Here is a 22,547-nt window from a genome sequence, read left to right as displayed (position 1 = left end):
GGGCAGGCGACCAGGGTGAGACACGCAGGGCCCAGTGATCTGAGCAGGACCAGCTGCCGGGTGGCTCCCCTCTGGAGGTCCCTGAGCTCGGTGTGGGCATGAGAACTAGGCTGAGGACGGAGGCCGAGGGCGGGGCGGGGCGGGGCATAGAGCCAGGGCCTCTTCCCATGAGCCTCCTGAGAGTTTCATATGCAGCACATGGACTCACCCACCACCCTCCTGCTCCTGCAGACCCCAGACCCCAGAAGCCCCCTCTGGTATGGACCCTGCGGTGGAGTTAGTGGTCCGCAGGCCACAGAGAACACCAGTTGCTAAAGCCAAAATGAAAAGAACATTTAGAAAAAAAATCACAAACCCCCTTTTCCAAGATGAAATGCAACAGGGGAATCAACCAGGTCTCATTGTTGATTCTTCTTTACAATCAGACCTCCTGGGGGGGGGGGGGGGCTGGGACTCAACAGGGAGCCCAGGGGGCCCCAGGCCAGCAAGCTGGAGCACCTCCCCCCAGGTTCTCACTCCAAGAAGTGTAACGGTCAGCAGGCCCGTTTTTTATCTGAAAACGAAAGGATACCCACCCGAGTTCTTGGCTCCCTGACGTCATCAAGGCCACAGAATGAATGCTAGTGAGAAAAACAAAAAAAGGAACAAAAACTATAAAATAAGACCAAAAGAAAATGAGGCAGAAAAAGAAAAGGAAAGAAAAGAAAAGAAAAGAAAAGAAAAGGAAAAAGATGTAAGACTGGTAGAATGGAATCCAGTGACTCAGCATTTTACAAGAACCTCGACGCAGGGATTAGGTTGGGAAAGAGAAACGGGAAGGCAGCCGTGTTCAGGAGCTGGTGTCACCCGGAAAAGCCGCCTGTCCCGTGGGGCTAGGGGGGAACCCCAAACGCCTGCTACTTCAGACCGGGGAGATTTATAGAAGGGGACCGGGACTTCTGAGATGTGGCTCCTTTGCAGACTGTGGGCAGGGAAGTACATATCACAGAAGGACCCGACTGGTCAGGGTTGGTGGCTGCCACCAAAGAGCCTGACAGGGCCCACTCCAAGTCAGCGGTCACCAGTCCAACCTGCAGGCACAGGGGACCCCTGCCCCTACTCCAACCCTGCTCGGGCTCCCTGTCCCAAGAGAGTCCCTGTTTTAAGGTTTTTTTGTTTTGTTTTTTCTGCCGTTTGATTAGTCTGCTTTAAAAAGGAAAAACAAAATAGCAGGGAAGTGGCGTCAAAGGAAGGGGAAACAATACAGGTCCGTTTGAGAATAGGCTTCTGTTGTTTCTTTTCTTATTCACGACTCCTTTCGTTCAAAAAGAACGGGTGCGTTAGGAGAAACATCTCAACATCATCTGCGGCTTTTAAAAATAATTCTTGTTGTTGTGTTTTTTTCCCCCTAAAAGAAGGCAATAGCTTCCCAATATTAGTTATTTTTAAAAATCCAAATCCAGAGTAAAAAGAGCCAGAAAGAGGGTTCCAGCATTTCCCGGGCACTCTCCCCGTCTCAAGGCCTGTCCCACCGGATTCGGAAAGTTTGATCAGGGAGAACACACATGTTGTGGCGTGTGTCAGGCCTTTTCTCGGCCGTACTGTGTGCTCTGTGACCCATTTTGCAGACAAAGCCGCAAAGCTGGCTGGGAGACAGGCAGGCAGAGCCTGGGCTGGTGGCCCGCCCACCGGGTCTGGGCCCTGGGCTTGACCATCCCTGCGCTCAGTCTCATGGAGTCTCCCTCACTCCTCACCACCACCCTCACAGGTGGGAGCGGAGGGGTAAACACCCCAGAGTCTCAGAACACACACACACACACCCCGCTGGGGAGGGGGCAAAGCCAAGCGTGGAAGCCGGATACATGTGTCCACAAAGTCAGGTTGTCCCCAGAGAGAAACTCCAAATTGAATTACAGTGGAGATGCCCCCCTGGTCCTCCAGACGGGAAGGTTTGGGGGTGTGGGCATCTGACAGGGGTGCACTCTAGGGAAATGGAAATTCCCCCCGGGGGCTTCCAGGCTGCTGGCAGGAGGAGACCTGGCCCTGGGGCGGGTGGTGGGTGGGCAGTCCTCCAGTCTTGACACTCTGCTGCCCTCCCGTGGACACTGTGGGCAGTGCAGGCCTGGAGGAACGATGCTGGCAGGTGATGGGACTGGGCCCGAAAGGGGGTCTATCCTGCGGGAAAGCTAAATCTCGGGAGAGAAAGCAAGCTTCTATTGCTGGGGTGGCCTCTGAGGGGCCGTCTATGTCTCTGGCCACATTGTGTTTGGTTCTAGGACGGGGAGAGACGGTCAGCTCATTGTCAGAGCCCGGAAGCGGGCCCTCTGGTGGTGGCCCTGCTCATGAGTGGGTTTCCCCGCTCACAAGGTCCCCCTCGGACAGCTGAGGCCCACCAATGCCCTTTCTCCTTCTCCCCCAGGGTGATGGCACCTTGCCCTTCCAGACTCAGCCTGGGGTCACCTCCTGGGGCACGTTGTCCCCTGTGACCCTCCAGATGGGGCAAGAACCCTTGCCCAGGGCACACACCCTAGCTCATCTCTGTGACATAAAACCTGCCATCATGGGTATTTTCTCTACTCGTGTGTCATTCATTCTTGCCCTGTTTCGTGGCAAGAATTGTCCTGGATGCAGAAATGCCAAAACGCTGGCCCCTGTCCTCAAAGAATCCACGGCCATCGGGCAGACACCCGGAGGTGGTCAGTGTCATGACAAAGAAGCTACACAAACACGGTCCTGAACAGGACGCATCCGTCTTCCTGGACCAACGGCGAGGCGGAGAGGCCAGTGAGGTGGCTGTGACTTCCCTGGAGATCCCAGCTGTCCCTTCCCATTGGAGGGGTCAGGGACACGTGTCTGAATCTTCCTCAGGCTCAGTTTCCTCGCCCATCAGGTGGCCATCATGGCACAGAGATGGGGCCGCGTGTCACCTGTGACGGGCCAGCCCCACTTTTTTCTGGGAGAGGAGAGACTTCCGAGGACACACACCACTGGCTCTGGCCCATAGAGATCACTGAAGGTGAATGAGTCCCCGGGAGAGAAGCAATGTCTGCAGCTGGCTTTTTGCTCAGGAAACAGGGTCACCTCATCCTCACTCAGGGGGTGGCGGCAGAGGGGTTCAGCGGAAGGTCTTTGTGGGGGGGAAAGGCATCCCTCACGCCCCACACACGTTGATCCCCAACTGCACCTTTCGTCCCTAGAAAAGTGCTTGAAGGAGCTATTTCCTGGACGTGACATTTCAGGGGGCACAGGGCAGATGTGGGTGGCTCTCGGGCACCAGGACTGGGCAGGAGAGAAGGAGGGACCCTGCGCTCCCGTCTCAGGGACACAAACCTAGTGGCTCTCGGGCACCAGGACTGGGCAGGAGAGAAGGAGGGACCCTGCGCTCCCGTCTCAGGGACACAAACCTAGTGGCTCTCGGGCACCAGGACTGGGCAGGAGAGAAGGAGGGACCCTGCGCTCCCGTCTCAGGGACACGAACCCAGTGGGGCCTCGGGCACCAGGACTGGGCAGGAGAGAAGGAGGGACCCCGCGCTCCCATCTCAGGGACACAAACCCAGTGGCTCTCGGGCACCAGGACTGGGCAGGAGAGAAGGAGGGACCCTGCGCTCCCGTCTCAGGGACACAAACCCAGTGGCTTTCGGGCATTAGGACTGGGCAGGAGAGGAGGAGGGACCCCGCGCTCCCGTCTCAGGGACACAAACCCAGTGGGGCCTCGGGCACCAGGACTGGGCAGGAGAGAAGGAGGGACCCCGCGCTCCTGTCTCAGGGACAGGAACCCAGTGGGGCCTCGGGCACCAGGACTGGGCAGGAGAGAAGGAGGGACCCCGCGCTCCTGTCTCAGGGACACAAACCCAGTGGCTCTCGGGCACCAGGACTGGGCAGGAGAGAAGGAGGGACCCTGCGCTCCCGTCTCAGGGACACAAACCCAGTGGCTCTCGGGCACCAGGACTGGGCAGGAGAGAAGGAGGGACCCTGCGCTCCCGTCTCAGGGACACAAACCCAGTGGGGCCTCGGGCACCAGGACTGGGCAGGAGAGAAGGAGGGACCCTGCGCTCCCGTCTCAGGGACACAAACCCAGTGGCTCTCGGGCACCAGGACTGGGCAGGAGAGAAGGAGGGACCCTGCGCTCCCGTCTCAGGGACAGGAACCCAGTGGGGCCTCGGGCACCAGGACTGGGCAGGAGAGGAGGAGGGACCCTGCGCTCCCGTCTCAGGGACAGGAACCCAGTGGCTCTCGGGCACCAGGACTGGGCAGGAGAGGAGGAGGGACCCTGCGCTCCCATCTCAGGGACACGAACCCAGTGGCTCTCGGGCACCAGGACTGGGCAGGAGAGGAGGAGGGACCCTGCGCTCCCGTCTCAGGGACAGCAACCCAGTGGGGCCTTGGGCTCCGTCCGACCACCCACCTTTTCCTCCAGCTCCTTCAGGTGCCGCCGCTGGAGCTCCAGCTTGTCCTCCAGCTCCCGGATTCTCTGCAAACATCGCGTCCCACGTCAGAGGCAGGGGACTCCCAGGCTCTACCCTCATTCTCCCTCGCCTGTCCAGGAGCGGGCAGACGCCGGGAGCCCACGAGCGCCGAGCCGGCAGTCCGCCGAGTGCGTCCACGTGCACAGGCCGGTCTCACCGCCGCCAAGGCTGAGATTGAGAGCCCTTCTGGCACCCAGGGGGGCTCGGTGGACCCCCGGAGGAGCCCTGCTCTGACCTCACTCCCTGCAGGTTGATTTGGCCTAGCTCCCGGAGTGCGTGGAAATAGAATTACACAGTGTGGACCCTTAAGACAGAAGCTCTTTAAATTGTAAACATCAAGCCTGGACCAAGCCACAGAGGCGCCCGGCCACGATCAGGGATTTGAAGTGGCACCCAACTCCACGCTTTCCTGTAGCCGGACTCCGGGAGCGGGGGCAGGGATGGGCAGGGGGTGGCCATGGCTGCAGGGTCCACCCCAGACTCTCCCGGAGTGCCTGAGATGTCCTGGTGTTAGCACCGAAAGTCCAGGGCCCCGGGAACCCTGCCTGGCACTGCATCTGCTGAATGTCTCTTGGGCATCACCCACCCTCCCTCGGTGGCTTATTAATCCGTCCCCTCCAGTCCCACAGGGCGTCTCGGCATCACCCACCCTCCCTCGGTGGCTTATTGATCCGTCCCCTCCAGTTCCACAAGGCGTCCCCCCAGGGGGGCTGACAAGTACAGCCTTTCCAGTTTGTCACAGGCCCAATAGCTTCTGTCACCTCTCACGTGCTGGCACCCCCAGACAACGGCCCAGCAGGCTGCGGGCGGGCAGGGCCGGGCCGTAGGTGGGGGCCTCCCTCACTGGGGGTGCTGTCAGGCTGAGCAGACGGCTCAGGTCAACGTGGTTGCACAGACCCTCCCCCAGGTCCAGGAAGTCCCCCCCACACACATGTAGGGCAGGAACTCTCAACCGCAGCCCAGCGTCACCTGGAAAGCTTGCAGGAATGCCGATCGCTGGGTTCCCCACCCCCAGAGTTCTGACCAGCCGTTCTGGGGGCAGAGAGCCCGAGAACCTCATTCCCCACAAGTTCTGGGAGCTGCAGATGTGGCTGGCCTGGGGACCCCACTTTGAGAAGCACCCCTGAGGGCACAATCAACCACTCAGCAAATACTGCTCGATGTGCCCAGGACCTGTTTCTGGCCCGGGAGAGAGCCCAAGTTCCCCCTTCACAAAGTCTGTGACCCAGTCAGCATCAGACAGCGGCCGCGTACGAGCACAGAGAAGGTGTCCCGGTGAACACGGGTGTCATGGGGAAACCAGCAGGGGTGACGGGGTGGGGGGTGCTGTGTCCTGCGGGTGCCCAGGGAAGGCCGTGGTCGAGCAGAAAGGTAAGCAGGGTGGGGCGCTGAGCTGCAGGCTGGGGGAGCCCAGGGGAGGCACCGAGCCCAGCCGGGCCCCGGGGTGTCGTGGTGAGCGGTGGCCGGAGCCCGGGGCATCTGGGAGGCCCCCATGAGGAGCTCACAGGTGTGGGGGTGTCCCGCGGAGCCCGGGAAGGGTTCTAAGCAGGAAAAGGATGAGATGTTTGATTTTAGAAAGATTAGGAGGGCAGCAAAACAGGATGGATTAGAATGGAAGAGCCTTGAACAAACTGAGGCCTCAGGCGTGGGGCCTCGACATTCACTCCACCCGCCAAGCTCTGGTCCCCGACCCGTCAAGTGGGGGGAGGGAGTCCTGGCCACGCTGGAGGCCTTAGTGAGTGACTGTGTGCCACGTTCAGAGCAGCACTGGCTCAGAGGACGTTCTCCACAAAGGACGGGGACACCAGCAATTCCTAATCCTCTTCCACCTGAGGGAAACCACGAGTGGCCAAGAGGGTACCCCCCAGGGTCCCCTTTACAGGGCAGGGAGGCAGAGAGCGTCCAAGGATGGGCGCAGAACGCAGCGAGACCCTGGCGTGGATCTCTCTCTCAGCTGACACCTTTCTTCTGCACTGTCTGCAAAGTGACCCCGTGACCCTGAGGGTCAAGTGAGGACCTGGGGACGGTACCTTGTAAACTACAGTGCTCGGGGGCAGGGCGGACAATGCTTTGTAGCTTTCAAAGGTTTTGCAGGAATCCCCCAGGAGTAAATTCAACCGAGCTTTCAAATTCACCCATGAAGCTGGCTCTCCCAGTCTTTCCTGACATCCATGCTCAGGTAATAATGAGGGTCAGTCTCATCAGGATGTGGGAGGCCGGAGGAGCAGTAGTTAAGAGTTTCACGGTCTGATGACCTGATTCACATCCCAGCTCTGTCACTTCCCGGCTGTGTGACCTTGAGCAAGTTGCTTACCCTCTCTGAGCCTCCCTGTGAACTTGCATCCATGGTTCCCACTCATGGTGTTGGTGTGAGCTTCACTCAACCAATGTTTATGAAGCCCCATCTATGGGCCAGCACTAGTCTGTCTCCCCACTCTGGAATATATACTTTACAAGGACAAGTGCCATGTCCCCAGCACCTCGGGAAGTGCTTGGTACACCGATGTTAGAAAAATTACAAACAAAAATGGTGCGATGAGAGAGAGGCAGACAATGTCCTTGTAGAGGTCAGCATGAGGACTCAGGATGTCAGGCTCAGTGACCCAGACTTTATCCTCTGGGCAATGGGGAGCCAAGGAGGGTCTTTGGGGAGGGGTGGTGCTGTGCTGTGCTGTATGTGAGGAAGTGGCACGGTCAGGGAGTGGCATAGCAGGGGGAGGGACAGGGTCCCGGGCAGGCATTGCAAGGGGCTGTGGTCCCAGCAGATGTCTCTGCAGGCCAGCAGGTGCTAGGACGCTGGACATAGTGGCACAGGTGTGCCCACAGGGGTAAGTGTGAGGGGGGAGGATGCAGTGGCCATCTGGGCGTGCCCTCGCCCGCCGCCCACCCTCACCCTCGCCTGCTGCCCGCCCTCGTCTGCCGCCCGCCATCACCCACCACCCGCCCTCGCTCTCACCCTCACCTGCCTCCCGCCCCCACCCTCGCCTGCCGCCCGCCCTCACCCTCACCTGCTGCGCCTGCTGCAGCAGCTCCATGCGCTCCCGCAGGACCTGGCTGTCGAACTCGCGGCTCTGCCTCAGGATCTGCCTGCGCACCTTCTCCACGGCCGCCTGCAGGTCCTCCCGCTGGCCCGCGCTCAGCGCCTCCCCGGCCCGCTGCCCCGGCTCCTGCTGCAGCGCGTTGTACAGCGTGGCCTCCAGCTCCTGGATTTTCTGAGCCGTCCAAATCAGACAGTGGACAGTCACAAATGGGTGGACGGTAACAGCCAGCACCCTGGCCAGCGCCCTGCAGCCCAGAGAGGCAGAGGCGGGAAGGGGCTGTGTGCCAACGCCTAGGGACCTAGCCAGAAGCGGTGTGGGAGCCCCTCCCAGCCTCTGCCAGCCCCTCCCAGCCCCTCCCAGCCCCTCCCAGCCCCTGTCAGCCCCTCCCAGCCCCTGTCAGTCCCTCCCAGCCCCTCCCAGCCCCTCCCAGCCCCTGTCAGTCCCTCCCAGTCCCTCCCAGCCCCTCCCAGCCCCTGTCAGTCCCTCCCAGTCCCTCCCAGCCCCTCCCAGCCCCTGTCAGTCCCTCCCAGTCCCTCCCAGCCCCTCCCAGCCCCTGTCAGTCCCTCCCAGTCCCTCCCAGCCCCTCCCAGCCCCTGTCAGTCCCTCCCAGTCCCTCCCAGCCCCTCCCAGCCCCTCCCAGCCCCTGTCAGTCCCTCCCAGTCCCTCCCAGCCCCTCCCAGCCCCTGCCAGCCCCTCCCAGTCCCTCCCAGCCCCTCCCAGCCCCTCCCAGCCCCTCCCAGCCCCTGTCAGCCCCTCCCAGTCCCTCCCAGCCCCTCCCAGCCCCTCCCAGCCCCTGTCAGTCCCTCCCAGTCCCTCCCAGCCCCTGTCAGTCCCTCCCAGCCCCTCCCAGCCCCTCCCAGCCCCTGTCAGTCCCTCCCAGTCCCTCCCAGCCCCTCCCAGCCCCTGTCAGTCCCTCCCAGTCCCTCCCAGCCCCTCCCAGCCCCTGCCAGCCCCTGCCAGCCCCTGTCAGCCCCTCCCAGTCCCTGTCAGCCCCTCCCAGTCCCTCCCAGCCCCTCCCAGCCCCTGTCAGTCCCTCCCAGTCCCTCCCAGCCCCTCCCAGCCCCTCCCAGCCCCTGTCAGTCCCTCCCAGTCCCTCCCAGCCCCTCCCAGCCCCTGTCAGTCCCTCCCAGTCCCTCCCAGCCCCTCCCAGCCCCTCCCAGCCCCTGTCAGCCCCTCCCAGTCCCTCCCAGCCCCTCCCAGCCCCTGTCAGTCCCTCCCAGTCCCTCCCAGCCCCTCCCAGCCCCTCCCAGCCCCTCCCAGCCCCTGTCAGCCCCTCCCAGTCCCTCCCAGCCCCTCCCAGCCCCTCCCAGCCCCTGTCAGTCCCTCCCAGTCCCTCCCAGCCCCTGTCAGTCCCTCCCAGCCCCTCCCAGCCCCTCCCAGCCCCTGTCAGTCCCTCCCAGTCCCTCCCAGCCCCTCCCAGCCCCTGTCAGTCCCTCCCAGTCCCTCCCAGCCCCTCCCAGCCCCTGCCAGCCCCTGTCAGCCCCTCCCAGTCCCTGTCAGCCCCTCCCAGCCCTCCCAGCCCCTCCCAGGCCCGTGCACACATTGCTGAGAATGCCTCTTACTCCACAGGCAATAAGAACAAATAACCCTAACCACCCCTTAAAGGTAAGTTTAATCCAACCAGTCCTCACTTTGCCCTGGTTTGTGATTTACTCCTGACCTTGGGACCAAGTCCCCCACTCCCTCATCACAGTGCTGAGGGGGGGCTACCGCTCAAGTCACTCACACTGGGTTTTCAGCTGGCTGCGCAGGAATGCTATTTTAACCCAAAGCAAATAGTGACAATGTTCTAGTTGGGCCCTGTGCCCTCAAAAACGAAGAGACCCTTTGTTAGCAAAGTGAGCGGACGAGAGGCTGGCAGCCAGCTGGAGGGCCCTTGGACGGACAGCTCAGGGTTTCAACCATTAGGGAAGGTCCTTCCTCTCAACTGCACAGCAAGGCACTGACACACAGTGATCTTCTGGGGATGTCCAAGGACAAAAGAATCTCCTTCTCCACCTCCTCTCGGCCCCCACCGCCTCCCTACCTAAGGAAGAGCTCCCCGTCCTAAAACAGCCTAGAACGGGCACCAGTGTGGATGGAAACTGAGAAGAGGCGAGAGCTGGTTTGAGGCAGGTCATCAACACAGGTGCCCTGGGCTGCTGTGTGGCCACCTCGGGCTTCAGCACAGTCGTGAGAACTCCCTGACGGAGTTCGGGGTGGTCAGGCCAGGGCCGAGTTCCCACCCCACGCTCAGCACTTCCCCTGACTCTGCCCCAGCGGTCACTCCCGGGAAGTGAGAAGGGGGGAGTCTGCTCACTGGCATGCCAGACGGGTCTCCGTGGGGGCTCCACACGGAGCAGGAGCTCGCCTGTGCCAGCTGGCTCAGCCCGTCTGCATTCAGTGGCCCCGCTCCCCGGGGTCCCCCTGTCACCAGCTCCCAGCCAGGACCCCACCACCCAACTCCAGAAGCTCCACTGAGGACCGGCCCCGTCTCACTCAGCCCTGTGACAAAGGAGCGCCGGGCTCACTCCTGCCCGGCACGTGGCACTGCCACCCTCTCGGCACATTTACTGCCCTGACTGCTGGAGTCAGTCCAGCGCTGGTCCAGAACACCTGTCTCATCACGGGCCTGAAACCCCACTCCAGGCCCCGGAACCGCCTGTGGGTGTGAACGTTGCAGGGTCAGCACGCAGAGGGGCCACAGAGCCAGGCCCCTGAGGGTGCCCCAGGGCCTTCCTGCACAGGGTCCTCTGACCACAGAGGGTGGACACTACGGTTTTCCACTGTGTGTTGGGAAACACCTGTCTCAGAAGATGTCCCTTGAGCAGAGAGCCCCGTGGTCCAGTGAACTCTGCAGACCGCTCGCTCACGTTCCTCTCCGCGGCCCCACCCACCTTTCGCACATTAAGGACCAAACGAGTCCTTCAGAGTTTTCCAAACGTGCTCTATTGCGGCCCTCCACCCCCACTTTCGGCCTGAATCCTGTAACGTCTCCTGAAACTGCATTCCTCAGATTTGGGTGGGACATTCTAGGCAAGGGCAGGGAGGCAGGACAGAAAGGACGTGGAATGCAGGAACGGAGGGCGTTTGCTACAGGACCCGGAGGGCTCGGAACCCAGGAAAACCAACATCGCGAGAGGGGGTGGGAGGGGGCGGGAGGAGGAGGTGAGAGGGGGCGGGAGGGGGCGGGAGGAGGAGGTGAGAGGGGGGGCGAGAGGAGGAGGTGAGAGGGGGCGGGAGAGGGCGGGAGGAGGAGGTGGGAGGGGGCGAGAGGAGGAGGTGAGAGGGGGCGGGAGGGGGCGGGAGGAGGAGGTGAGAGGGGGGGCGAGAGGAGGAGGCGAGAGGAGGCGGGAGGGGGCGGGAGGAGGAGGTGAGAGGGGGGGCGAGAGGAGGAGGCGAGAGGGGGCGGGAGGGGGCGGGAGGAGGAGGCGAGAGGGGGCGGGAGGAGGAGGCGAGAGGGGGCGGGAGGGGGCGAGAGGGGGCGGGAGGGGGCGAGAGGAGGGGGCGGGAGGGGGCGGGAGGGGGCGAGAGGAGGGGGCGGGAGGGGGCGAGAGGGGGCGGGAGGGGGCGGGAGGAGGAGGCGAGAGGAGGGGGCGGGAGGGGGCGGGAGGAGGAGGGGGCGGGAGGGGGCGGGAGGAGGAGGGGGCGGGAGGGGGCGGGAGGAGGAGGCGAGAGGGGGCGGGAGGGGGCGGGAGGAGGAGGCGAGAGGGGGCGGGAGGGGGCGGGAGGAGGAGGTGAGAGGGGGCGGGAGGGGGCGAGAGGGGGCGGGAGGAGGAGGCGAGAGGAGGGGGCGGGAGGGGGCGGGAGGAGGAGGGGGCGAGAGGAGGGGGCGGGAGGGGGCGGGAGGAGGAGGGGGCGGGAGGGGGCGGGAGGAGGAGGGGGCGAGAGGAGGGGGCGGGAGGGGGCGGGAGGAGGAGGGGGCGAGAGGAGGGGGCGGGAGGGGGCGGGAGGGGGCGGGAGGGGGCGAGAGGAGGAGGAGGTGGGAGGGGGGCGGGAGGGGGGGCGGGAGGAGGAGGGGGCGAGAGGAGGGGGCGGGAGGGGGCGGGAGGAGGAGGGGGCGGGAGGGGGCGGGAGGAGGAGGGGGCGGGAGGGGGCGAGAGGGGGCGGGAGGGGGCGAGAGGAGGAGGAGGTGGGAGGGGGGCGGGAGGGGAGGTGGGAGGGGGGCGGGAGGGGGGGCGGGAGGAGGGGGCGGGAGGGGGCGAGAGGAGGAGGCGGGAGGAGGTGGGAGGGGGCGGGAGGAGGAGGCGGGAGGGGGCGGGGTACGTTCACATTTATAAATCGCCCTGAAACGCTGTTCTAACGTGCGTGCCTGGAAATAAATAAGGTCAGAGCGAGGAGATGCCGCATCTTGGGGCCCCTGGGCTGACTCAGTCCGTTCTGACTCTCACGCCTCGGAGCCAGGACACGAAGGGCCCAGAGTCACACCGAGCACTGGCTCCCTGCGCCCCGTCTCCCTGGAGATGCTCACAGAATGGGGGGGGGGGTGAACGTTGTCAGTGACTGACCGCGCTTCTCAGGCAGGAGCCCACTTTGCGGAAGGACCTGAACGACAAGTGATCTGGACAAAGGTTTGCTCCTGACGTGCACGACGCCGCTGCCTCCTGCAGGGAGCCGCATCGAACGCCAAGTTCTCCTGCGATGGGGGCACCCCGGAAAGGCCCACCGTCATGTGTCACCTCGTCCCCCCCCCCAGAGGATTTCCCTCTGTGCCAGAAGCACTCACTCAGGTGAGTGTCCTCAAAGACATGCGACATACGACCCTGAACACGATCCTTTACATTAGTCACCGGGAAACCCTGAGCCAATCTCGTGGCAAAAAAAAACAAAACAAAGCAAAACAATATTGCCAAGGACCTGACAACGAGTAATTCTTGCTCTAATGACTGGTCAGCCCCCACTCACGACTTTACCTCTGTGTCCCTTTGTGACTATCTCTGTTTCCTATTTGTAGAAACACTTGCTTTGAGGTGTTAAGCATAAATACATATTTAAGTATAAAAAACCCTAAGATAGGATTTTCCCCTTATTTGTCTGAACTGATCACTAGAATTGAACACGCATGTCTAAAGAAACAAACCATCAAGCTATCTAGGTTTGAAAACCATGACTTGTTTTGGAAAACCAACAACGGCCATTCCCGTCACAAGGCAGAGGGAGTGTGTCGGTGGCTCCCACAGAGCGCTAGCGAGGAGGTCAAACGCAGTCTTGGCCCCAAAGGAGAAAGCACCACAGCCGCTGATTTTATAGAGCAGAGTGCCCACCCGCTCCGGTCCTACCAGGTACGCCTGGTCCAGGGCCTGCTTCCTGAAGTCCAGCTCCTCCTCCAGGTAGCCCTTCTGCCTGCTGAACAGGTCCTGCGAAGGAGGCGGCGCCACGGTCAAGAGCAGCAGGAGCGGGTCCCGGCCTGGCCCCTCAGAGCCACTCCGCTCCCCTTGGCTACAGCCACCGCCTCCCCGTGTTGGGGATGAGAGCTGGGGACCTCGGGTGAGAAGGGGTTGGTGTCTGTCCTACAGCCCCATGTGCGGGGACAGAACGCCACTTATCCCTAAAGAAAGAAAGATCCAGGCGTGTCTCTCTCCGGCTCTCGTGGCCTGCAAGGGGACGGTGGAGCTGACAGCCTGTCTGTGTGTCTCCCCATCCGTGTGTCTCTGGGAGCCCCATCCGTGCATCTCTGGGAGTCCTGTCCGTGTCTCTCCAGAGCCCCGTGTGCATCTCCGGGCCTCCTGTCTGCGTCTCCGGAGCCCTGTCCGTGTGTCTCTGGAGCCCCGTCTGCACTCTGGGAGCCCTGTCCGTGTGTCTCCAGAGCCCCGTGTGCATCTCCGGGCCTCCTGTCTGTGTCTCCAGAGCCCCGTCTGCATCTCTGGAACCCTGTCCGTGTATCTCGGAGCCCAGTCTGCATCTCTGGGAGCCCTGTCTGTAAGTCTCTGGGGCACCCTGTCTGTGTCTCCAGAGCCCCATCTGCATCTCTGGAACCCTGTCCGTGTGTCTCCAGAGCCCCGTGTGCATCTCCGGGCCTCCTGTCTGTGTCTCCAGAGCCCCGTGTGCATCTCCGGGCCTCCTGTCTGTGTCTCCAGAGCCCCGTCTGCATCTCTGGAGCCCTGTCCGTGTGTCTCCAGAGCCCCGTCTGCATCTCTGGGGCCCCCCATCTGTGTGTCTCCGGAGCCCTGTCTGCATCTCTGGAGCCCTGTCCGTGTGTCTCCAGAGCCCAGTCTGCATCTCCGGGAGCCCTGTCTGTAAGTCTCTGGGGCACCCTGTCTGTGTCTCCAGAGCCCTGTCTGCATCTCCGGGGGCCCTGTCTGCACCTCTGGAGTCCCGTCTGTGTGTCTCCGGAGCCCCTGGGCCAAGCACCTCTGATTCACCAGGGTGCCTCTCCCGATGTCACGCTGCACCGTGGCTGCCGCTCGGGAGCACACGGCCCCCTGGGCTTGCGGGCCGCTCCTTGCAGCAGGGTCCCCCTTTACTTTCTGCGGAACCTCTAAACCAGGCGTGGATAGCAGAGCCTCCCCAAATATATAGCAAGGAGTTAAGGAAGTGGGTGGATGATAATTAATTACCCAGCCCAGCACGTGGCAAAAACAACAGAAACACATGCAAATAAATGGTACGAAGACACGCACACACCTCCCCAGGGGGTAGCACCGGGCTCCCTCAGCCTCCGCCCTCCTCGGGCTCAAGGCTCTTACCTTTTCTTTCTCCAGGTCCAGCATCTTCTGGGTCAGTGCCGCCTCTGTCCCCTCTATCTGCTTCAGCCACTGGAAAAGAGCAGGGACAGACGGGGCAGCAATGAGACCCACGCCCACTGGGGCTTCGGCCAAGGCTAGGCGTGCAGGGCACACCTCTTAGATGGGGCTCCTGGCTCCGAGGGGCAGGGTCCCTGTCACATCCCGGGGTGGTCCTCACAATGCACAGATGTCACTGCTGTGATGAACGTCTGCTCAGGGATGGGCTGGGTCCTGGACACACACGCCCATGCGTGTGCCCGTCTGCAGGTGGGTGTGGGTGTGCGTGCCCAGGCGAGCCTGTAGGCACAGGAAGCAGCAGCACGCAGCGGGCTCCAGAGCGGAAGGCTGCGTGTGAGCACGGGGTTCTGCAGCCGGGCAGGGACGTCCCTGAGGCCAGTCCCTCGAGTGCCCCGCTGGTGGCTTGGTGCCTGGGACCTCATCTCCCAGCCACCCCGTGGAGGGGAGCAGCCTCACCCCGTTCTGCAGGTGAGGCCGTGGCGTTCGGCCACTGGTCCAGGATCACACAGGTGGGGGGGCGAGTTTGGAGCCCCGCCCTCAGCACTGCCCCGTGCAGCCCCCCACCGCGGGCACGTCTGAGCAGCCCCGCACGCCTTGGGACGCGGGCAGAAGCGGAGGTCTGGCTGTGCCGGGGGTGCAGGCTGTGAGGGCCCCACGTGGGCGGAGAACCAGGGCACGAGGGGCGGGGAGCCCATGTGGCGGCGCCCACCATGGGGGGCAGGACACGGCCACTGATCCCTGGGGTGTTGGAATGCAGGTGACTCCCAGGAAGGAGCTCACCTGAGGGACAGGAGGAGGCCCACATGACAGAGTGACCAGGCATGTGTCAGGGTCCAGGCTGGACAGCAGGTAGGAATGTGTGTGTGTGACCTCCTCGTTGCTAAAGCCAGCAGACCCTCCCTGCCCCGAGCACCTGTGGACCCTGCCCCTCCCCTGCCCCTAGGCCCCCTTAGCTGCCAGGTGCTCCCGGCTCCTCCACCCGACTCTTGGTTTCCCCGGAACCCTGCCCTTGGCCGCACCCCTTCACTCTGGACTGCCCACGCTCTCTCTGCTCCCTCTGAGATGTCTCCCCTCCAGCCCACCGCGCCCCGCCACACCCCTGTGCACATCTCTGATGCCTCCAGGGTCCCCCCTTCACCCAAACCAGGAAGCCGGGACCTTGGTCTCTCCCCACACTCCCCTTCCCCTACGCTGTTCCTGCCCCCTCTCTCAGACCCAGCCACCTGCTCCCTCCCCGCGGCCACCACCCATGAGGCCCCCTCTCTGCCTCCAGGCGCCCTCAGAATCTCTCTCCTGTCCCACCTGCCCGCCTGTGAGTTCTCTCACATGTATCCACGTGGAACTTCCCTGCTCCTGGCTAAAGCCCCTCAAGCACATCCCATACCCTACTCTCTCTTGACAACCTCTGGCCCACAAACAAGCTTCACCTCAGGGCCTTTGCACATACTGGCTTTCACTGCCGGGAGTACCCCCAGCTCTCCCAACCCCAGCCTCAGCCCCAGGCCTGTAGTGAACTGTCCCTACTCCAGCCTCCGGGCCGGGGAGCCACCAACTTCTCCAGGAGGCGTGCCCCGCTGCCCGAGTCCATGGGGTCAGGAGCCCTTCATGGATCCCCACGTCCCTTGTGAATGCCCGGCACGGCCCTCACCTGACAGACTGCTGCTGTCCGTCCCCCTCCCATGCTAGCCCTCCAAAAGTGGGGACCACAGGGGACACGTCCTGTTAAATGTCCTGACCCAGCACAGGACCAGGCAGGAAGGTGCTTAACCAACATTTACTGAATGAGGAGGATGAGGGTGTGGAGGACCAGTGGGGGCTGTGCTGCCCCCCGGGAGGGGACGAGGCTTGAGAAAGCTGTAATCGCAGAGGGCCCCCTCTCGCTCGGCCCCAAGCGTGCCCCGAGCTAGCAGCAGAGGCCGGCGTCCCACACAGCACCGTAAGACGTTGCTGAGAGCATGTGCGGCGTCTTAGGAACGGGCGAGCATAGTTTGGGTGTGAGAGAAATATTTCATTTTTAATACCTTAGTGTAAGCCAGGGGTAGTCAACCTTTTTATACCTACCGCCCACTTGTGTATCTCTGTTAGTAGTAAGATTTTCTAACCACCCACCGGTTCCACAGTAATGGTGATTTATAAAGTAGGGAAATAACTTTATAAAATTTATAAAGCAGAGTTACAGCAAGTTAAAGCATATAATAAAAATTACTTACCAAGTACTTTATGTCGGATTTTCACTAAGTTTGGCAGAATAAATCTTTATAAAACAACTTACTATAGTTAAATCTATCTTTTTTTTTTCTTTTTACAGGGACAGAGAGAGAGAGTCAGAAAGAGGGATAGATAGGGACAGAAAGACAGGAACGGAGAGAGATGAGAAGCATCAATCATCAGTTTTTCGTTGCGACACCTTAGTTGTTCATTGATTGCTTTCTCGTATGTGCCTTGACCGCGGGCCTTCAGCAGACTGAGCAACCCCTTGCTTGAGCCAGCGACCTTGGGTCTAAGCTGGTGAGCATTTTTTATTTTGCTTAAGCCAGATGAGCCTGCACTCAAGCTGGCAACCTTGGGGTCTCAAACCTGGGTCCTCAGCATCCCAGTCCAACGCTTTATCCACTACGCTACCGCCTAGTCAGGCTAAATCTATCTTTTTATTTATACTTTGGTTGCTCCACTGCCGCCCACCATGAAAGCTGGAACGCCCACTAGTGGGCGGTAGGGACCAGGTTGACTACCACTGGTGTAAGCAGTCATGAAACGAATAAAATTAAAGTGGGGTAAAAATTCAGTGTCAAGTTATCAGGACAAACTATTCTCAGAACCGGTTTTGTAGAACATGATGTTAGGTTTTTCCTGTTGTTAAACAAAATCATCTGACACACATTCTGCATGTGTGTGTGTGTGTGTGTGTGTGTGTGTGTCTATAAGACCTTGACAAGTTCTTTTTAGAAAGTAAGAGAGTAAATGAGAACAGAAATTCAGGCCGCGAGCACCTTGGGCAGGTGAGGTCACCAATCTCCTATCAGAGTGTCTGCCCATGTTTGCTGGGCCTCTTACAGGGAGTGAAGGGTGAAAACTGAATGCTCAAGGGCTCTGCATCACCCTCCACCGGGAGAGGCTGCGGACAGGGGCGCCTGCCTCTCCCCACCGCCAGGGGAGAGGGGAGTCAGCCCCGCAGGACTGGAGGAGACTCCGTGGGAAGACTCCACCCCCCCAGCCCTCACAACCCTCACCCAACTTCCCCTTCAGAAAAGGGGCCCAAGGCCTCGACCCCAGGCCAACGACCAGGAAGTCTAACTGGGGCACAGACCCAAGCCGCCTTCTCTGATCCCTTGTTCCCAGTAGGAACCTGGAAGCTTTTTAAAACTGCCCTCTTTCTGACTGGTTTTGAACATGAGGGAAAGCCGTGTGACTCACCATCGCCTGTAAGCCCTCCAGGGTCCCGTGTTCAGACTTCTCTGCAGGGCACGTGCCGTGCTGGGGGCGAGGGAGCCAGATGCGGTCCGGTCCCTGACGCTGGGCTTGGCTAACCAGAGGCCATGAGGAGGGCAAGCCCCTGGGGCACGGTGCATGCACAGCAAAGCCACCCAGGAACACCACAGCCACCCCCAAGCAGTCTGTCTGAGTGGCGCTCCACGCACAGGCTATGGAAGCAGCTTGGTGCCTCTAGCTAGAAAACCGAAGCTGACCTGCTTGGCCAGATACTAGTCTGAGTGACAGTTTTTAAGCTGCCGTGTAGTGAGGAGTCATGGGCAGGGCCTCTCAGCGCTCACCAGCTCCAGGGTGACCACTTGTCCCTGTGTGCTGGGGAAGGTCCCTACTTCAGCACCAAGATCCCCATGTCTCAGGAAACCCTGAGCAAACGGGATAGTGGTCACCCCAGCTGTCTTGTCATGGCCCCCAGCCTGTCCCACTGACCCACTCTGTCTTGTCATGGCCCCCAGCCTGTCCCACTGACCCACTCTGTCTTGTCATGGCCCCCAGCCTGTCCCACTGACCCACTCTGTCTTGTCATGGCCCCCAGCCTGTCCCACTGACCCACTCTGCTTTGGGGGCTCACTCGCAGCACCAACATCCCCCCTAAGGGGAGACAGGCTGCAACTCAGATACAGGGCAGGGAGAGAAAACACCCGTCTAAGGCCAGTCCCCAAACACTGTCCCAAATTGGGACCTGGGCCCCGCCCACTGGGCAGAGTCCTTGGGCCCCTTCAACAGGAGCCCCGGGAACCCCCCCCCCAGGCTCCCACCCCCACACATGGGATTTCTGGAGGAGCTGCCAGGCGCGGGAGTCTGGCACAACTCTTAGCGTTTAGGGCACAGAGCATGGCACCAGGCTGACCGGCTTGGCAGGATTCTGGGGGTCAGGAGCAGATGGGCAGCGGCTGGAAGGGGTCAGAGAAAGTGGGTGGGGTGACGAGGACAAGTGGACAGTAGCCACGTGCCTAACAGGCCCCATTTCCCCAGCTGTCAAGGGGAATAAATGGGTTGCTGATCTCACAGAGTCGCTGAAAGGGGTGGAGCCCAAAGGACCTAAGGCGGGACCCAAGGCTGTGGGTCTGGAAGACTCGCCATTGCCATTGGCTGGGGTGTGGGGTGGAGCCTGTCGCGAGAACTCTGGGGGAGGCTGGGAACTACCTCTAGGAGACTGGGGAACAGAGAGAGAACCGCCCCCTCACACCCACGGCCCCGGCCCCCCCAGAGCCAGCACACACACACCCCCCCCACCCCCACCCCCCCATCACTGTCTGCTCCTGCTCCTCGCTCACTGTCCACAGAGCATTGGTCACACACCTGTAGGACCCACGCTTTGGCCCAGGTGCTGAGTAGCAATGCTTGGCTCTGCGCCAACATGCCACGTGGTAATCCCACACCAACCCTGCCTGGCACGTGGCTCTCAGCTGTGGCTCAGGGAGACAAGAGACCCGCCGGCAGAAGGCCATGCAGTTGGCACAAGGTGGGCTGACCATCCACCCGGGGTGAGGGAGGCCCTCTGAGGACGAGGAGGAGAACCTGGTGCGCCTGGCATGGCCATGTCCTTCGGGTGGTCTTCTCGGGGACTGTTTGAGCGAGTGCTGAGTGAACTGACCATACGGGCTCACTCCACACTTTACATAACACAGCCCGAGCCCTGTCACGGGAGGCGACAGTCACGTGCAGAGTTGTTGGTGAAAGGGACGGCCGCTGAATGTACACCATGTGCAGAACACTGCATGGCGACCCGCATCTCATGAGCCTCCCCACACGCCAGCCAGGTGAGTCCTCGTCACCCCCTCTTTTCACCTGCGGACACAGACTCAGCCAGGTGAGTGACTTGGGAGTCCTCACTCACCACCCGTGTGACCCTGGGCAAGGAGGCTTTGCCATGAGTCTGTTGGCAAGATTCAGTGGCCTTTACGTGATGGGGGAGAGTGGGTGGACACTCAGGGAAGAAACTCCTCCTATTTTAAAGGTCTTCCCAAAGATTCCAGAGGAGCCCTGATTAAGACGGTTCACACCTCGTTGTTATAAAACTGGCATTTCAGACTCAAACTCGCGTGCTTTGGAAGGTCAAGATCTGCAGGTGGGACTAAAAGATCCTAAACTAACCCGTGTGCAAGGCAAGCACTCCAGGGCTGTGTTTTTAACAAACGTGGCAAAAAAAAAGTTACTATCTTTACTACGCAAAGCACGCAGGGAAGTCAGTATGAAAAAGCGTAATGAGGACAAACACGGAAGGAATGAATGAACGAATGACAGACCGGAAGGAAAACGGTCAGAAGAAAGGCAAGCACCGTCCACAAGGGAGAAGAAAACGGGTAACACACGAGAAACACGCAGAAGCACACAAACAAACGCAAACAAAGACGACGACATCACAGGACCTCCACCCGTCACACCGGCCGCGTCCTCCAGCGGCGACCTCATCCCCAGAAACCATTCTGACGGTTGCAAAGCGCTTACAAGAGCGGGCGTGGGAAAATCCGGAAGGAAGGTCACCCCACGTTGGGGACGGCTTCCTCGACGGTCCCCGGGTTTTCTACAAGCGGCCCTAGTGCTGCGCCATCAGAAATCACAACGAAACGGAAGGCACGCACGGGCGCAGGTAGACGCGGAGGGACCCCCACGCGCGCAGCCGCCGCACGCCGCACGGAGCGGACCGCCGGCCGCTTGTGTCTCGCGTGTCTGCTGGGCAGCCCGGACCAGGTGACGCACAGGAACGCCGCTGGGCTCTACCTTTTCACACAGGGCCAGCACAGTCCCGGCTTGGATGATGACCACCTGCTCCTCGTTCCTCAGGTTCTAGAACACAAAAACGGCCAGGGCGTTGGGCACTGGCTCCTGTGGGCCGCCGGGGCCGGACGTCAGACAGGCCCTCTCCGAGCGGCGGCCCCGGGCCGGCCTCTCAAGGAAGAGACGTCCTGCGTGAGGATCGGCCCTCTGCTCGGGAGCGCGGCCCTCTGTGATGGCAGAAACCTCGAGGGATCCCCCTTTCTTTCTGGGTGCTCACGATTACGCTTTCCGCCCTCATCATCCCCCCGGGGCGAGGAGGGCGACCTCACCGGCGAGCCCCGCTGCTGACCAGTGCCCAGCCAGCCCCCACCCCGGCAGGGGCACAGCCACACAAAAGCCTCACACCGTCCTTCTTAGATAGAGCTCTTAAGTCAACAAGGACAGAGATAGAAACAAGACAGAAGCCACAGAGAGCACGCCCGAACCGGAACAAGAACACGGAACCAGGGACCGGCCGCTCATAGTTACCCCGTTATCGCCAAGGATATCTAACTTCTTCATAAGTTCAGAAATATTCACGTCCTGGAAGAGACGTCCAGCATTCACCTCGGGGCGAGCCACAGAGAACCTGCATCCATCCGCACTCTGGGGCCACAGTCCTCGCTCCCCCCCACCCCCCCGTGGCTCCTCACCCTCCTCCTCTCTGCGTGCGGACAGCAGGGCCGGGGAACCCGAGCAGCACCTTCGGGGCAGTAGGGTGGGGGCGGCCTAGGAACCAGTGCTTTGGGGCTGCCTTCTAGAAGCCATCCCTGCTTTCTAGAAAGGCCATGGCTTCCGGTGGGTCACAAGGACCGTCTCTGTGCCCGGGGGGCCTAGCGGGAGTCCAGGCACAGAGCAAACACTCAGCTGTTAGCACAACCACAGCCACCCTGTCCAAAGCACTCCCTGCCGGACAGGCACATCTCGTCTAACTGACCCCCACCCCTGCTTCACCGTGTGGATGCGGCCATGCAGCTCTCGTGGGGGAGGACACTGAGGCTCTAAGAGGTCACGGGGCCAGAGCTGCAACACGGCCAAGGTGGGGGCCGCGCTCAAGGCCACACCCCAAGCCTCCGTTCTATGAACATGGTACAAAGAGTCACAATTGGAGACTAGAATAGCGAACCACAATTTGCTAGAATAGTGAACCACAACCTTCAAAATACAGTAGGAGGGATGGGAGGCGTCTCTCTCATTAAAACGAAGCCCATCCCTGGCAGGAGGGCACCCCCCCCCCTTTGAAGCCGTGGAGTGGCCCTTGGCCGGTGGCGGCAGCAGAGGCACCCCTGGGCACGGGCACGCTACCTTAACTCCTTCCTGGTGACAGAACAGCTGGAGGGCGCTGCTGTTGTTCTCGGGGAAGGCGCCGATTTGGAGGTTAAATGCTGGCGACCTCCGCTCTCTCTCCTGGGGAAAAGATTTGGTTTAAAAGACAGAACTTCACTGAGTTTTTAACCACTTGCCATTTTATGTTTTTCCCCCTGCACAGTCCTCAGCAAAACCAACGAATTCCAGCCGGCCAAGACGGCGCCACACCGCGCACATTCGGACTACGACGTCCTTGTCCGTGGCGTGGCACGGCACGACGTCGGTCTCTGTGCCCAGCGGGTCTCCCAGGGACACCTGTTCACCTCTTACCTATGTAGTGGGGAAGAAACGGTTAACAGAGGACCAGGGGAGAAATGGAAGGCCAGGAAGTCACACTCCACCAGTAAATATTCGATAATGACAAGTGCCAAAGGCCACCAGCAATGGTACACATCCTGTGCCCGGGGCACGGCCTCATGTCGTGTGATCTTCACGCAACCCCACAAGGCAATGGAGGAGAGGGGCAGGGCTAGGACCCTGGCTTCGCGGATTTTTAAATATATCCTTCTGACTTCGGTCACTGTTTGGTTTTGTTTTTGAACCACGCTAACACACCGAGGACCCCTCTCTCCCTGCCTTGGAGGGATGGCCAAGTCTCAATCACTAAGGAAGGAAAAGCAAGCGTTTGCCCAGCAGACGTACTTATTAATCATCCATGAGGTGACACGTATTTAGAAAGGATGAGAGAGGCCCAACGGCTGATGGGACGGAGCGCCGGAGCGAAC

General features: G+C 61.1%; 1 protein-coding gene across 1 annotated transcript in view; it reads right to left on the bottom strand.

Moving 5' to 3' along the window:
- JAKMIP1 (janus kinase and microtubule interacting protein 1) overlaps nt 1-22,547 on the bottom strand; it is a 97,354-nt gene that overhangs the window by 1,663 nt on the left and 73,144 nt on the right. The window contains exons 14-21 of the mRNA XM_066387647.1: nt 21,760-21,861; nt 20,944-20,997; nt 20,419-20,484; nt 14,152-14,220; nt 12,745-12,822; nt 7,454-7,657; nt 4,385-4,450; nt 576-620 (exon numbers count right to left, since the gene is read on the bottom strand). Of these exons, the coding sequence (XP_066243744.1) occupies nt 576-620; nt 4,385-4,450; nt 7,454-7,657; nt 12,745-12,822; nt 14,152-14,220; nt 20,419-20,484; nt 20,944-20,997; nt 21,760-21,861 (684 nt within the window). The remainder of the gene's footprint in view (nt 1-575; nt 621-4,384; nt 4,451-7,453; nt 7,658-12,744; nt 12,823-14,151; nt 14,221-20,418; nt 20,485-20,943; nt 20,998-21,759; nt 21,862-22,547) is intronic.

The sequence above is a fragment of the Saccopteryx leptura genome, chromosome 5 (genome assembly GCF_036850995.1).
Source record: "Saccopteryx leptura isolate mSacLep1 chromosome 5, mSacLep1_pri_phased_curated, whole genome shotgun sequence".
NCBI lineage: Eukaryota > Metazoa > Chordata > Mammalia > Chiroptera > Emballonuridae > Saccopteryx > Saccopteryx leptura.
This window is presented reverse-complemented; position numbering and strand designations above follow the sequence as displayed.